General features: G+C 38.0%; 2 protein-coding genes across 3 annotated transcripts in view; one reads left to right on the forward strand and one right to left on the reverse strand.

The window, feature by feature from the left end:
• The window catches only part of LOC145767328 (uncharacterized), a 79,298-nt gene that overhangs the window by 28,014 nt on the left and 36,115 nt on the right, over positions 1 to 15,169 (reverse strand). The window lies entirely within an intron of this gene.
• LOC145765971 (uncharacterized) lies at positions 36 to 678 on the forward strand. Its single transcript, XM_082577624.1, has 2 exons — positions 36 to 345; positions 422 to 678. Exons 1-2 carry the CDS (start codon positions 45 to 47, stop codon positions 676 to 678), a joined length of 558 nt encoding a protein of 185 aa, XP_082433750.1. The 5' UTR covers positions 36 to 44.

Raw genomic sequence — 15,169 nt, forward strand, 5'->3', positions numbered from 1 at the left:
TGACACGTTTGTGTAATAATGATAAGTTTTGTTTTTACAGTACAATGAGAAAGTGCAAAAATGATGCAGACCGGTTCTGTTATATATGTGGCAAGGTCACCCTGCATAGTCGCCAAGCAAAAATTATGCAGTTTGTTAAGAAAGCATATTATGAGTACTTTGGAGTAAAATTAGGCGATCAGGACAAGGCATTTGCTCCGCACATACGTTGTAGAGCATTCGTTGAAAGCTTGAGATTATGGAGCCTAAAGAAAATAAAGAGCTTTCCTTTTGGTATTCTTATGGTATGGAGAGAAGGAAAAGACCATGTCACTGATTGTTATTTTCGCATGACCAACTTACAAGGTATGCTGATACTTGTACTGTATGGAGGCATTTTCATTTATTGATTTAAGAGTAACAGTGTTCTTTTTCATTTCAGGAATAAACTGGAACAACAAACAATATGTGAAGTACCCTGATGTTCCTTCAGCCATGAAACCAGTATCACATGGCCCTGGTATCCCTGTTCCAGAACCACCTGGAAAAATAAGTGAAATGAAGTGTTCTTCATCTGCAGAGAGCGAAGCAAGTGAACAAGACACATGGGATGCAGAGCAAAGTACAAGCCAACCCAAGCCTCTTACACAGCTTGAGCTGAATGACCTAACACGAGATTTAAATCTCACCAAAAAATAGAAGCATAGAAGCCCTGATTAGAAAGAATAGAAGCCCTGATTACGAAGCACAGGTTAAAGAGCTGCTTGAAAGCTTTCAACCCTTGGAGCCCGGATGTCTGTGAAAATGCACTTTCTGAGTTCGCATTCGGATTACTTTCCTGACAACTGTGGTGACTACAGCGAAGAACATGGAGAGAGGTTCCACGAAGACCTTCGCCAGATGGAAGAAAGGTACCAAGGATACTGGGACGTAAACATGCTTGCAGATTACTGTTGGTGCTTAAAAAGATATCTTCCCAATTCCACACAAAGAAGAAAATCTTTGAAGCGACAATTTTTGTCAGCATAAATCACTTGTATTAATATTGTTATTGTATTTATCGTCGGAATATCATCATGTTCCGAACAACGCTTTCTGTGTTAAGCTATTTTGAACGCTTCGTTTCTATTTCACACATTGATGTTGGCAAGTATTTTGCATTTAAAACACAATTGTGATGTTAAGTGTTTACGTGCCTATAGTGTACATATTAACTTCTACTGTTAGGTTGATCGCCATTGAACAAAATTCTGTGTTAGGAGGCTTTCTTGGTTAGTTGTAAGTGCCTTTATTTCAACTGTGTCAGTATATTTTTGTAGTATTTAAAATGGCTGTCATTGCAAAAACCTTACATTCAAATAAAAATACCATCTTGCGAAAATTGACAACATGCATGACCAATTAAGCTACCACAGAAATTAGTTTCTCTGTGCACAATAATGACCAAAGCTAGCATAATTAAATATGTGATAAAAAAAAAACTTGACCTGATTGAAAAAAACTGGTTGCATTTTTGACTTCAGCGCAAAAAATTGATTCAGAAACACTTAAAACATCTTTGACCTTTGCGAAAAAATTTTCAAACGCAGCACAGTGTTATAAACAAAACTCGACCACTTCGGTTAAGCAAACACAAGACATGTGTCTGCGTTAGCTAGCGGTTGATGGACTGCGACTCTTTAAGCTAAGCACAACATAAAGTTTAGCAACGAACTAGATTTATTAGCATGAAACAAGAAACGAAAAGGTTTACTAAAAGGTACACTGTAAATGGAATGACAATGTTTTGAAAATGGAATGCAAATACTAACTTGATCATACGCTTGAAAATATACCTGTGGAAAGTAAAATCATTCATGTTAACATCAATTCAGCAGCACGTCACCTTGAATCAATTTAAAAGTTGCTGACATCCGTAAGCAGCCCTTGAAAAATAGTTACGGAGAGACGTTTGATTAAGTTTTCGACTTGACATTGCTCCCTTTTCACTACAATATCGCAACTTATGACTGACCGCTGTAAAACGCCCGTTTTCGCGTTGCAGATGAAACAAAAGAATCGCATATTCCGCCTTTGATCGGGTTTCTATGGCAACGGTCGTGTGTGCGCCATTCAGTTTGCGTGAGTCCGTTACTGCGTTGATTATGCGGCGTGTGCGCAATGCGGTTTGTACCAGCCCTTGTTGCGTTGGTTAGTGGTTACCTCGGGCCGAGACTTCAAGTTCATTTTCACTGCGAGCGATTCACTGGGCACCGCGCAATTCACTGCAGTGCAGAGGTTTCGACTTTCGAAAGCGACATCAAGTCTGTTTGCAAGCTCATAAAGCTAAACGCATGCTAGCAAATTATGTTTTTTTTTGGGGGTGCAACCGGTGCATTCAACATCTGATGACATTGAATCGACAAAAAATGGTAGATTTTTGCTACGGTATGTCCCAGACAGCAAAATCAATCATATTTACATTGATTCAACGTCTGCAGACGTTAAATCAAGGCAGTGGCTATTTGACCGGCTCCGGTCTTTGAATCTGAAACACTATTTGACCGGTCATGACGTCACTACATAAGCACTTTTTTCTTTTCTCTTTCAAAGCAAAAGACGTGAAGCGACGAAATAAGTTCTAAATTCAACACGTTTTCTTCAACTCAGTCTGTGGCGCGTAGGTTACGTCTCCGACTGCCATTCTAGAGGGGATGAGTTCGATACTATCCGGAAGCATTCTTTTCTTTTCATTTTTTTTATTTAATTTTGACCCGAAGCGCATTTTTGTGGTCAATTTTTAATTTGAGTAGCCTACAGCCCATTTTTTTATGTCTTTTCAAATGTGAGTAATAAAGTTAGAGTTTTTTTAATTTGCTGGAATTTGAGAATTTCTCTGGGTAATTTTCCGATCGTCATAAGTGACCGTGTTTGCCGAACGACCAATTACATTTTTGCTCTCAAGTTAGTTATATACAATACTTCTTTAAAAAATGGTTTTACCTTTACCATTTTTTTTAAAAGGTCACTTATGGTCGTTCGGCAAACACGGTTTGAAAAGATATAAAAAAAATGGGCTGTAGGCTACTCAAATTAAAAATTGACCACAAAAATGCGCTTCGGGTCAAAATTTAGATAAAAAAAAATGAAAAAAAAGAATGCTTCCGAATAGTATCGAACTCATCCCCTCTAGAACGGCAGTCGGAGACGTAACCTACGCGCCACAGACTGAGTTGAAGAAAACGTGTTGAATTTAGAACTTATTTCGGCGCTTCACGTCTTTTGCTTTGAAAGAGAAAAAGAAAAAAGTGCTTATGCAGTGACGTCATGACCGGTCAAATAGTGTTTCAGATTCAAAGACCGGAGCCGGTCAAATAGCCACTGCCTTAAATCAATGTAAAAATGACAGATTTTGTTGTCTGGTGTGGGATTGTAGCATCGCTACTCGTTCTAGTGATTATTTATTGCGAAGCTGTTGCGGTTTGCATTCAAAAAATGTTTTCCTGCTGCCGATCGCTAGTTCATCTATTGTTTTATATATCAACACTAGAGATGTAAATGCAAAAAAAACGTTGGGCCAAAAAAAAACACTTGTTTTTTGGGTTTTTTTCATATTTTTCTGGAAAAGTTGCAAATTTTTTACAATTTGCAGTTTAGTTTCATTACAGTGCTCTTGAAAAACGTTAAACTAGTAAAAATGGTTTGATGGTTGTGCTGAAATTCCTAAGTGTTTGTGCTTGGCAGCAGCATATGTTTTTTGCATAGCCCAGTCCAGTGGTTCTCAACGGGGGCGGTACCGCCCCCCGGGGGGGCGTTTTGATTACCTCGGCTTAAGGGGGCGTTTTGATCATTAGGAGGCATTCTGGTTCAAACCATCTACCGCCCAGCGTAACGATTTCGTCAGAGCTTGTATTTTTGTGGTAGCATTTCCTACCTCATACCTGGTGGAAAAGGGATTCAGCTGTGTTGTTCTGCTACATACCAAACAGCGAACCCCATCTGACATAGCCTATCCATAAGAGGTGATCTTCGAATGTTTCTCACTGGCTTTACACCGGATGTGAAGAAACTGGCACTTTCTCACCAAGCCCAAGGTTCACACTGACTACCAGTAGGCCTACTGTTTTCATGCTGGCAAATATATATTTGCTTTTCATCAAATATAAGCCTACTAGTCTCTAAAACCCTTAGCCTACAGCCTGTTTTACCCTAAAAGGGGGATTATCAGAAGGCCCTTTTCTAATTGAAATAGAAGTCACTGGTCTATATTTGATGTGATTTGCTCTGCTTGGCATTGAGCACTTTTTGTGGTATTAATAGTATTTATTGTTTTATATTTGCTTTTCGTAATTAATCGTTTTTGTTAGAGCTCGACCGATATATCAGTCAGCCGATATATATCGGCCGATATCAGATGTAGCCGATATATTGTATCGGCTATTTTTCGCCGATAAACATCGGCCAGCAAAAGCAAACTCAAAACCAGCCATACATGCCTTTCGAAGAAACACAAGTTGCTCAAACGTGCTTGCATAGCACGAATAATTGTTTCGAGAATATGATTTCCCGCCCATTCTAGCGCATCTAGAAAATGTTAATACTTTATCCCTTAGCTTCCATTCAAGCAGGAAAATTTTCTAGTTTTACGTTGCTTCAACGATTGATGACATTGAATCAGTGTAACAAAGGTGAATTTTTCGCTAAGAATCGATGGGAGTACCGGTGTACTTCTACACTAACCAGGCGCAACGGCGCAACTTATTTCAAGTCTTATGTCACAATGTCTGGCTTTGATCTCCGAGTGATATTGATTAGGCAAGAGTCGTTATTACAGTAAGAAAGAAAAGACCCAGGGAAAATTAACTTTCGCTCACATGACATGTAAAAATAAACCCAAAGAAAAAAATCATAGTGAAACTTTGCACAGAAGAAAGTAGTAGTGTCATTGTAGAAGTTTTCCGACCCGTGCCCAGTGCATTGTGACGCAAGAAGCTACTTGGACTGGTTTGTTGCTTAATAACTTTGTTGGTAAAAAACTTTTCGTAGCTGATATATATCGGCCGATACATATCGGTATCGGCCTAAAAATTTCATAAATATCGGTATCGGCCTGAAAAAGTAATATCGGTCGAGCTCTAGTTTTTGTTGGTGGGGGGGGGGGCGGTAACATTTTGCCAGTTCATAAAGGGGACGTTGGGCCAAAAAAGGTCGAGAAACACTGGCCTGGTCCTACGTTGTTTCGCTTTCTTCTTCATTCTCAGGCATGTTTGTGGCAGTAGACCTGACAAACATTGAATTAATGCAATTTGATACATGACATAATGTAGATGAGTTAATTTCTTTTTCCTTTTATGGAAGTTAGCCTATGATGTTAGTATACCGGGACTGGTTATTCTTGTAGGCTACACACTCAATGGGTTGACAAAATTTTGGCAAAAACAAGATGGCGGTATTCAGAGCACACATTACCTTGTTTGTGGTAATTTACTAATGTTTTTTAACTGATAGCTTAACAACGATGTATATTAGGGTGGTTCAAAAAAAGTGAAATTTTGAAATTGTAAAGTCTCACCCTTTCAAAAGTTTCCATTTACTACAAAAACACCTTGTGTAAAATATTTTTGAAAAATATTAATGTTTAGGGGTAAGCTCAAGGCTTCCAAAATTTGGGGGTATTTGACGAAAGGGGTCAAACTTTAAATACCTGTATTTCGTAAACCCTTAAAGCAAACATTCATCTGTTTGGGTTCATTTTTATCAGGTTGGAGAGTACTATAACTTGGTATAGGGGTAGGCAGTACTGTGTGAATTTTGGGTCATATCTTCAAAACCAGCTTGCCTGTCTTTTTTTGGGTGTATTTTAGTCCAATTAAGCCAAATGTGAAAAAAAAATTGAAAATTTTTCATTTTTGGCGGTTTGCACCCCAAAAAACTGAAACGAGCCATAATTTCCCCTTAAAATTCACCGCATCACTTTATTTCTTATTAAAATCAGCTGTAGACCTCCTAGAAAGTTGTTTGATGACTCTATTCCTACTGATTACAACCCAAAGATGCCGAATATAGCATTAGTTTTGTCCTATCTCTTGTAGATTTAGAAATATTTGAGAAAATGTTCAACCGCAACCCAATTTTTCACTAATTACGGGTTAGTTTTTGATCTTTTTGCAAAAATAATCATCTCCCAGCTTAAAAATTCATTACTTGTATGACTGATGTAAGCTAGTTGCACCTTTAAACATGTTTTTTAGCATTTATATAAGTACAAATTGCAAGTATTACTGGTCATTAGGCATAGCTCTTGTGAAAATAACATGCGAGTCAGTGTTACTATGTTGTATGTATATGCAAAATAATTTTTTTTTTTTTTTGATAATAATGTTAATAATACTTGTAGAAAAATTGAGTTCATCAAGGACTTTTATTCAACTATTTGAAGTGATGCCTTCTCAACCATACAATTGATGGTACAGTATTATGATTTCTTAGGGAAAATGTTTGTTTGAAACATACCATTCACCATTTGCATCACAGTCCAGAATAGAAGCTGAGTGCAAATCTAGAGTGTCTGGTTTTCTAGGATTTTTCCATATGTCAAATTGTTACCCTTTTTAACTCTTACAAGATGATACATTTGGAATGTGCCCATCATTCCTGTTCTCACAAGAAGCAATATACCAAGTGCTGCATTCACCCTCAGTGATTACAGTAACATAGTACTTTCACTTTCCATATATTCAGTTCCAACTTCTGCCACATTAGATTCAAGAGCTACCTCAGCATCTCTGTTTGTTGGTAATAGGGCACTAGAATAAGAAGATTCTTGTCCAGCCAAAAGTGTACAAAGGTTGACTAATCTCTCTTCATGTAAGTTCTTGTTGACCTTGAACAATTGAACATACTGTAGTTGGATTGTCCAAAACATCAGACATGTGCGTATCGCGATAGTATATCAATTCATTTCGTACAATCCTCTCTTTCATGTCAGGATGTGAGCAGAGAATTTCGTGAAGCTCCTCAGTCCTCAACACTAGTTGCAGGGCCATCCCATCCTTTGCAAAGCTGGAGACCCTTTTGTGTGTACTAACTCTTTTTCTTGCCCCTCTCGATTTTTTTTCAGCAATCCTGATATTAAGAAGCTGCTTCTGTTCATTGTACCATTTGTTTTCCATATAATTTAGTACTTTGACAACATCATTGAAGCCTTTTCTTGTATCTTTACGGAAAGAATTCGATAAGAGAAGAGTACAGTTATTTCTAATTCCTTTGACAGTGAAATTCTTCTTTGTAATTTGGCACTGCTGCTCGCTTGCCAAACCTAGCCAAGTGCCTTTCAGCTTCCAAAGTATTAATTGGTAACCCACTTAATTGTTCTGTGGTCAATAAATTGAGTTCTGTTGCATGAGGTTGTTTCCCAAATATCTCAGCAGCCTCAGTGCACAATTTTAGCCATATCTTCTTTGACAAAGCTGATGTTGGGTTGAGGAGTGGGATATGAGGATAATGGATGACAGTTTTCCTGCAAGAAGATCTGTATATAGTTGAGAAAATGTTTTCAGAAGCTCTTGTTGTGAATATACTTCAACAAAATAAAGGAATGGCAGTGTTACTTTGTGTGTAAAGTATGCAAGAACTTCCAACTCAGTCAAAAGAAACTCTGAATCCAGCAGCAATCGTATTATTTCAACATGCTGATTACTCAAATGCGTTTCATAAAGAAGCATTCTCAAATAAGGCAAGCTTTGAATGATAGATCCAACACAGTAACCAAGTTTAGTGAATCTCCGTTCATGGTAACTGGCTATGTGCTTGACCTGATTTTCTCTTTGTAGAATGAAATCAAAGAGACCAGCTTGGCTAGTGCTTCGTGCTGATTTTTCATGACTAACCAGATACAAAATGGATTTGATGGCACACTCAACGACAGTTGTTTTACCACGAAGAAATGGTTTCACAGCTGGGTTGATGCCGTCAAGTTTTATTCTAAGCTCAAGATTGTTCTCTATTGCAGCTAAAACAATAGATTAGGTCGATCAAGTGCTTTAACAGGATAGGATTTGCACAGTAGATGGTTAGGTGGAGGAACAGTTGATACCAGAAGTTGTGTAACTTCCTGTTTAATATTTAGATTTTTACTCACAGAATCAGTCATGATAGAGTCAGTTTTCTGCCACAGATCTTTAGGAGAGACGTCCTCAGTTGTAGGTGTTACATATGACAATCTTTTGTATGTTTCAACAAATAATCTGATGATGTTTTCCCGGTCCTCGTATGCAAAAAACAATTGTTTTTGAGAAAATCGACGTTGATCTGAGAAAATATCTTTTCAAAATATTGTCAAAAATTGACTCGCCATCGGAACATTTTGCGAATATTTCAAAATCTATAAGAGATAGGACAAAACTAATGCTATATTTGGAATCCTTGGGTTGTAATTAGTAGGAAAAGAGCCATTAAGCAACTTTCTAGAAGGTCTGCAGCCAATTTCATTGAAAAATAATAAGGAGCGATGAATTTTTAGAGGAAATTAGGGCTCGTTTCTGTTTTTTGGGGTGCAAACCGCCAAAAATAAAAAAAATTTAAATTTTTTTTCACATTTGGCTTAATTGGACTAAAATACACCCAAAAAAAGACAGGCAAGCTGGTTTTGAAAATATGACCTAGTACTGCCTACCCCTACTTGGTAATGTCAAACAATGGTAAATATGTACTTTTGGAAAATTGCGATTTTAAAATTTTTACAAAATGAATACAAAAACACTCAATACATTTTTTTTAACATTTAGTGGTAGCTGAAACAGGTTGAAATTTCAGTAAAATCTGGAAATTGTTGCAATTGATGTGATGTGATGCACAACACAACACAAGTGATGCACAACACAATGCACATACAGTCATACAAAGTCATGTGCCAGACAATTGAAAGCCATGAACCATTCATACTTTCTCAGTGAGTGTCTTTTTGTTGCTGTCAGGCTATGCTTTTCTGTGTTCGTGCACACTGCACAGTGCACAACCTGTGACAGATACTGAAATTGTTCCTCATCACATGTTAGTAGGCCACTTAACTCCTGAATTAGAGCTACTCCTTGTTCTGCGTGGTCGATGACAACTCTTATGGCCTGCACAATGTCACACGCTGCTTGAAAATCTTCTCGCCCTTTCCGTGTCTCTGGATCTGCTTTGAGAAAATCATCAGGAAGGTTCTTTCTCTCAAAAAGCATTTGGGATCTTTGTGTGACAAAGTCGACCAAACAACTTCCTTGAATTTTTTTAGATTCACGTGAATTCGCTTCGGAGGATCTGCATTCTGCATGTCCCTTGTTTTTGCAATGCGAGAACCATTTTTCGTTCCACTGCTGCAGGCGCATTCTTGTCAAACAAGGCCAGTTCAATCAACTTTTCTGATAAATACTACAGGTGGCCAACGAGCTTCACTGCTGCTGCTTTAGAAATGGCTGGGTTAATGTGTTTGTACTGCACTACGGTGTACCAGGGACTGCAAAATCAAGAGGTCATTGTTGTGAGCACAGGCTGCGAGAGGAGCTGTCATCCAGGCTTTGAGATAAACCCAAATGGTAAAGATGGTTATATCTCGTAACACCTTTCTGTTCTTTGGTAATGAACTTAAACTGGCTTCTGAACAGCCACACCTTTATGCTATAGATAACTTTCGACATCCAATGGCCTTAGTGCACCGGTCCCGGAGCCCTGAACTTAACTTCGTTGGCAGGAACTCCACCAAAAAAAATCATACACAATTTCAGTATTTCTAGGTAATCATTTCTTGGGTGGTTTTGGCTAGCTGACTCTCAATCAAACTCAGGATATATCCTTGACGTCAGAAAGGGATTCACTGACATATTCAATACCTATTCATCCGTGGATGCATCTTCAAAGTTTTCTAGATCTAGAAATTCCCAATGAGCCTGGAATTGTTTGAAAAGTAAGAGGGTCCCATGTCTGGTCTAGAAGAGGGTCCCATGCAGGTCATGAACACTGTTCCAATCACAATTTCCATAATGTGGTGACGACACGCAAGAAACAGAAGATCGGTACCAAGTTCTTGTTCAATTAGAACATGTGCCCCCCCCCCAAGTCTACCTGTGTTAGCACTTGTGTCAAAACACAATGCTCGAACACTCTTATCAATACCCCATTCCTTTAAGGCATTGATCACGATATCTGCTTGTGCTTGCCCAGTTAAAGGTGTGGCTGTTCAGAAGCCATTTTAAGCTCACTACCAAAGAACAGAAAGGGTTATGAGATATTACCTTCTTTACCATTCGGGTTTATCTCAAAGCCTGGATGACAGCTCCTCTCTCAGCCTGTGATGCCAACAATGACCTTCTGCTCTTGCAGTCCCTGGGATTTTGTACAAACAGACTAACCCAGCCATGGCTCTCGCATTGGCAAATGATGGACATGCGGATCCTCCGAAGCGAATTCTAGTGAATTTAAAAAAATTCTAGGAAGTTGTATTGTCGCACAACGGAATGGCCCGTTTCGGTGAGTCCGATTCGGTGAGTCCGATCCCTTAACGGGGGATTTTTTCATTTTTTTTTTTAAATTATCGGGTACCGTAGCCTAATTATCATTGCCGTTTTAGGGTTAGGGGTTAGGAGTTAGGGTTAGGGGTTAGAGGTTAGGAACTCACCGAATAGTAGCAGACCCGTCGCACAAAGACCCCAAATGCTTTTTGAGAGACTTGAAGACTTGAAATTTGGAAAGTGCGAGAAGATTTCCAAGCAGTGTGTGACATTATGCAATATGCAGGCCATAAAAGTTGTCAACGACGACACACAACGAGGAGTAGCTCTAATTCAGGAGTTCAGTGGCCTACTAACATGGCTATCAATTGTTTGGCACTTGACTTTGTATGTGCATTGTGCTGTGTATCACATACATCAATTGCAACAATTTCCAGATTTTACTGAAATTTCAACCTGTTTCAGCTACCACTATGTTTTAAAAAATGCATAAACTTCACATTAAGTGTTTTTGTATTCATTTTGTAAAAATTTTAAAATCGCAATTTTTCAAAAGAATAATTTACTATTGTTTGACTTTACCAAGTTATAGTACTCTCCAACCTGATGAAAATGAACCCAAACAGATGTATGTTTGCTTTAAGGGTTTACGAAATACAGGTATTTAAAGTTTGACCCCTTTCGTCAAATACCACCAAATTTTGGAAGCCTTGAGCTACCCCTAAACATTAATATTTTTCAAAAATATTTTACACAAGGTGTTTTTATAGTAAATGGAAACTTTTGAAAGGGTGAGACTTTAAAATTTCAAAATTTCACTTTTTTTGAACCACCCTAATGTATATGCTTTATAAATGTTGAAACAGAAGTATTCTTTTCGTGTGTTGTAACTTGTAAGGTCTTAGACACTTTGTCATTGATGCTTCTTGCAGATCATTTGTGACGTAATGCAAGAGATCTTATCACTGATATTTTTAGTCGTCAAAAGTAATAGGCGAGTAAGAAGTGACATTGGACCCGGACATTTTTGATAACAACCATTTTTTGGTTGCAGGATGCTTGTCTGGTAGTCAAACCGACGATTCTAAAATTCGGCAAAAATCGGACTCGGGGAACTGCCCCAAAACCGCATTTTAAATTTTCATAGCGCGCCATCTAGCGGTTGTAAATATTTGCTTTAAATAAAGTGCAACTTAGTAAGCATATACACGTAATTAACACTCACGTGTAATAATATTTTTTTAAAAAGGTTGTGATCATGGGTGTCGGCAGGGAAGGGGCACTTACCCCTCTTCCCCAAGATTATGATTTACATGTACTTTGCTCGAGTGTGCAATTTTCAAAAATTGCATTTGCCTTCCAGGCAAACACTTTTTCATCAAGTTTTCAACCAACTTTACTTCAGTTTTTGATTTCTCTAAATAGTTTTGCGCCATATGCGCAACAACCACTTACATTATACGTTCATAGTAATTTTTTTCACAATTCTTGCACCTCACCACTCAAATGTTACTTTAAATTTAAAACTTTTCTTACCTATGTTGCAGCTTACAAGATGAATTTGGCTTCAAAAATTGTGCCCTCCCGACCCCGCTTCTCCCCCACCCCTGCATTTTTTCTGCAGACGCCCATATTTGTGACGTATTTGGCCATTTATTACAGTTTAATTATTATCACGCAATTATAATTGCCTACATTGTGAAGAAAGGGGCGTTCTTCCCGGCTATCAGCACAAGGCTGAGCACTCACTAGTACAGCGAGCAGTTGCGATTCGCTAACCATAACGGTGTAGCTTCCACGCTAGCAATTCAGACCATCCAATCAACAATATGTTTCTCGGCAGCCGATTTGTAGCAAGAATTGACAGCGACAGCGCAAGAATTGAGCCCAGCCTCATGGGCGAAACACGTGTCTGTCGCTGTCAATTCTTGCTACCAATCGGCTGCCGAGAAACATATAATTGCCTACGTTAAAGTGTAATTCAATGTAGGCTATATGACACTTCAAGAATTGACAGCGACAGCGCAAGAATTGAGCCAGCCTCATGGGCGAAACACGTGTCTGTCGCTGTCAATTCTTGCTACAAATCGGCTGCCGAGAAACATATAATTGCCTTCGTTAAAGTGTAATTCAATGTAGGCTATATGACACTTCAACAACATTAGCAACTGAAACAAGTGGTGATACAACGTTGACAGATGTATAATCAACGTATAATAAAAAGATAAACATCAGCGATTTGAGCAATTAATGCTTATCTGGAGATCATTTAATGTCGTTTATTCAGTACCATTGCTTTGCTTCAACAGAAAAGGCAGCGTACATTTAATATAATTATGCGTTCACTTTCATTCACAAATCATTCATTGCAAAAATATTTAACTTGCAAAAACTACCACAGTAACAATTCGAGGTCCCGTTCTAGGGATGCAACACGGCCTTCTAGAACACGGCCAAATATGTTGCTATTTGAGGAAATTTCTAAGAGTCTGAATTGTTACAATTATAGCTATGACAAACCTATCATCTTCCCATTTCCAAAAGTAAGTAAAATAAACATTATTTGCACCTAGACATATGTTTGGCTTGTTTAACCGGAGATTAGGTAGGTATGTTAAGCACAACTTATGCAATAACAATGTAAAATATGTAAGATTTTCCAACTGCAACCTGGAGGTAGTATCATTTGGTGTGTCGCTTTTGGTGAAATTGCATGTTCCATTTAAAATATCAAGGATTTTTTTGTGGATTCTATGTTGTAAGCGGTTCATCTGATGTCCTAATTTAAATTTTAGTTCGTTTTGTTATCCACCAAGTTTAATTTTGCAAGTAAAATGTGGCTATTGGCAAAAAATCCTGCTATACAAAAAACCTAACGACTGTATGATGAGACTACCTCCAGGATGTAGTTGGAAAATTTTACATATTTTACATTATTATTGCATAAGTTGTGCTTAACATACATATCTAATCTCTGGAAAAACAAGCCAAAAATATATCTAGATGCAAATATTGCTCATTTTACTTACTTTTGGAAATGGGAAGATGATAGGTTTGTCACAGCTATGATTGTTACAATTCAGACTCTTAGAAATTTCCTCAAATAGCAACATATTTGGCCGTGTTCTAGTAGGCCGTGGATGCAACTATTTTTAATAAAGTAAACATACTTCTACCCTCACAGCTCTTAGGTATCCAACACTCTAAAAGTGATGAATTTTCACACTGAGCTTCACAAGCACAGTGAATACTGCATTATTTTAAAGCCTTTCTTGGAGCAACCACAAGATGTGCATAAACGCTTAGCGCTCCTGCAATTGCACCTAATTTCTTTCAAAAAGGTTTTGGGTACACAACTACACATTCATTATCATCTGTCATTATTGGCACCCGACCAGAAGCTGTTTCCTTGTATCTACAGAAAGTAGAATTCAGCACAGTTTTCAAATGACGCCATGTTGACACTTGATGATGCACACGAAGGCTGTAAAAGTAGCATGCTCTACTTGTTGGAGGCATTCTTTCGACCGATATATATTAGGGTGATTCAAAAAAATGTTTTTTTGGAAATTTTTACGGGCCACCCTCCCAAAAGCTTCCATTGTATACAAAAACACCTTGTGTAAAATATTTTTGAAAAATATTAATGTTTAGGGGTGGCCCAAGGACCCCAAAAATTTGAAATTTTTGACGAAACACCGCAGATTTAAAATGGCCATATTTTGAGAACACTTGATGCAAACATATAAGTGTTGGGGTTCATTTTCATCAGCATGGTGAGCACTGTCATTTGGCGCACAGCAACAGTTCAAAACATGCTGTTTTAAAATATCCGATATTTTCAATTTGATCAAATTTCTTGATAATGTGGTTATTTTAGAATTCAACTCTACCAGTATGAGCACATGCTATTTTGCTTCAATGGTGCCGGTACAAGAATTATAATTTAATGACTGGAATGCTCATAATACAACAGCACTTAGGAGCATGATGATAGGAACGGATGTCAATGTTCCTATCACTCTTGGTACAATCAACTTAAAATGAACTAAATGTTGTACAAAACGTCTGGAAATAAAACGTCAATGACTGCTATACTGCTAACCCGCTCCTTTTTTATTTGCATTTACTCTCTGCTGCCACCAGTTCACTACTGTGACATAAGCTCACATGTGGTCTGTTATCACTATCAGTCTTTTTTTACAGCAGGCACTTTAGGTAGCACAGTTAGTGACGGTTACTATAGTTTTGTAAAATATAGCACATTTAGAAATTACCGTACTATTCGCAAGCTGCAACTTATTTTGTATTTTCATAGATTATTGTGAAATCTTACTCACATAACTTACTTAGTAGTAGTGTGCCGGTATTGTACTTATCATACTGTAAAAATGGCAGTTGCAACTAGAAATCAGAAGAAACTCTACCTTTTGGATTCGTATGTTCCGGAAATTACAGGGTCTAAACTTCCTTCGAACAAACAAGCTTTGGGTCACTTCCTGTATCTTCACGGAGAAGAGAACCACACCATTCGAAAGGCAGCAACACTAACGATAGAAAAGATCTTTGTGTTTTGGATGAAGGCGAGTATTCCCATGAAGCAGAAAAAACATGCTATCACAAAGTTGGAGAAATTCCATTGCAGCTGGAAAAAATTGCTAAAGCACTCAAAGCGGAATTCAGTCACTCATGCAACACAGGAGAAAAACTTTACAGAATGC

This window comes from Aplidium turbinatum, chromosome 3, assembly GCF_918807975.1.
Source record: "Aplidium turbinatum chromosome 3, kaAplTurb1.1, whole genome shotgun sequence".
Taxonomy (NCBI): domain Eukaryota; kingdom Metazoa; phylum Chordata; class Ascidiacea; order Aplousobranchia; family Polyclinidae; genus Aplidium; species Aplidium turbinatum.

Bases quoted from the DNA above. Each gene is read 5' to 3' on its own strand.
- LOC145765971 (XM_082577624.1), top strand. From the start codon at position 45: ATGAGAAAGTGCAAAAATGATGCAGACCGGTTCTGTTATATATGTGGC. The intron at 346-421 runs GTATGCTGATAC...TTTTCATTTCAG, and splicing joins TCGCATGACCAACTTACAAG to GAATAAACTGGAACAACAAA.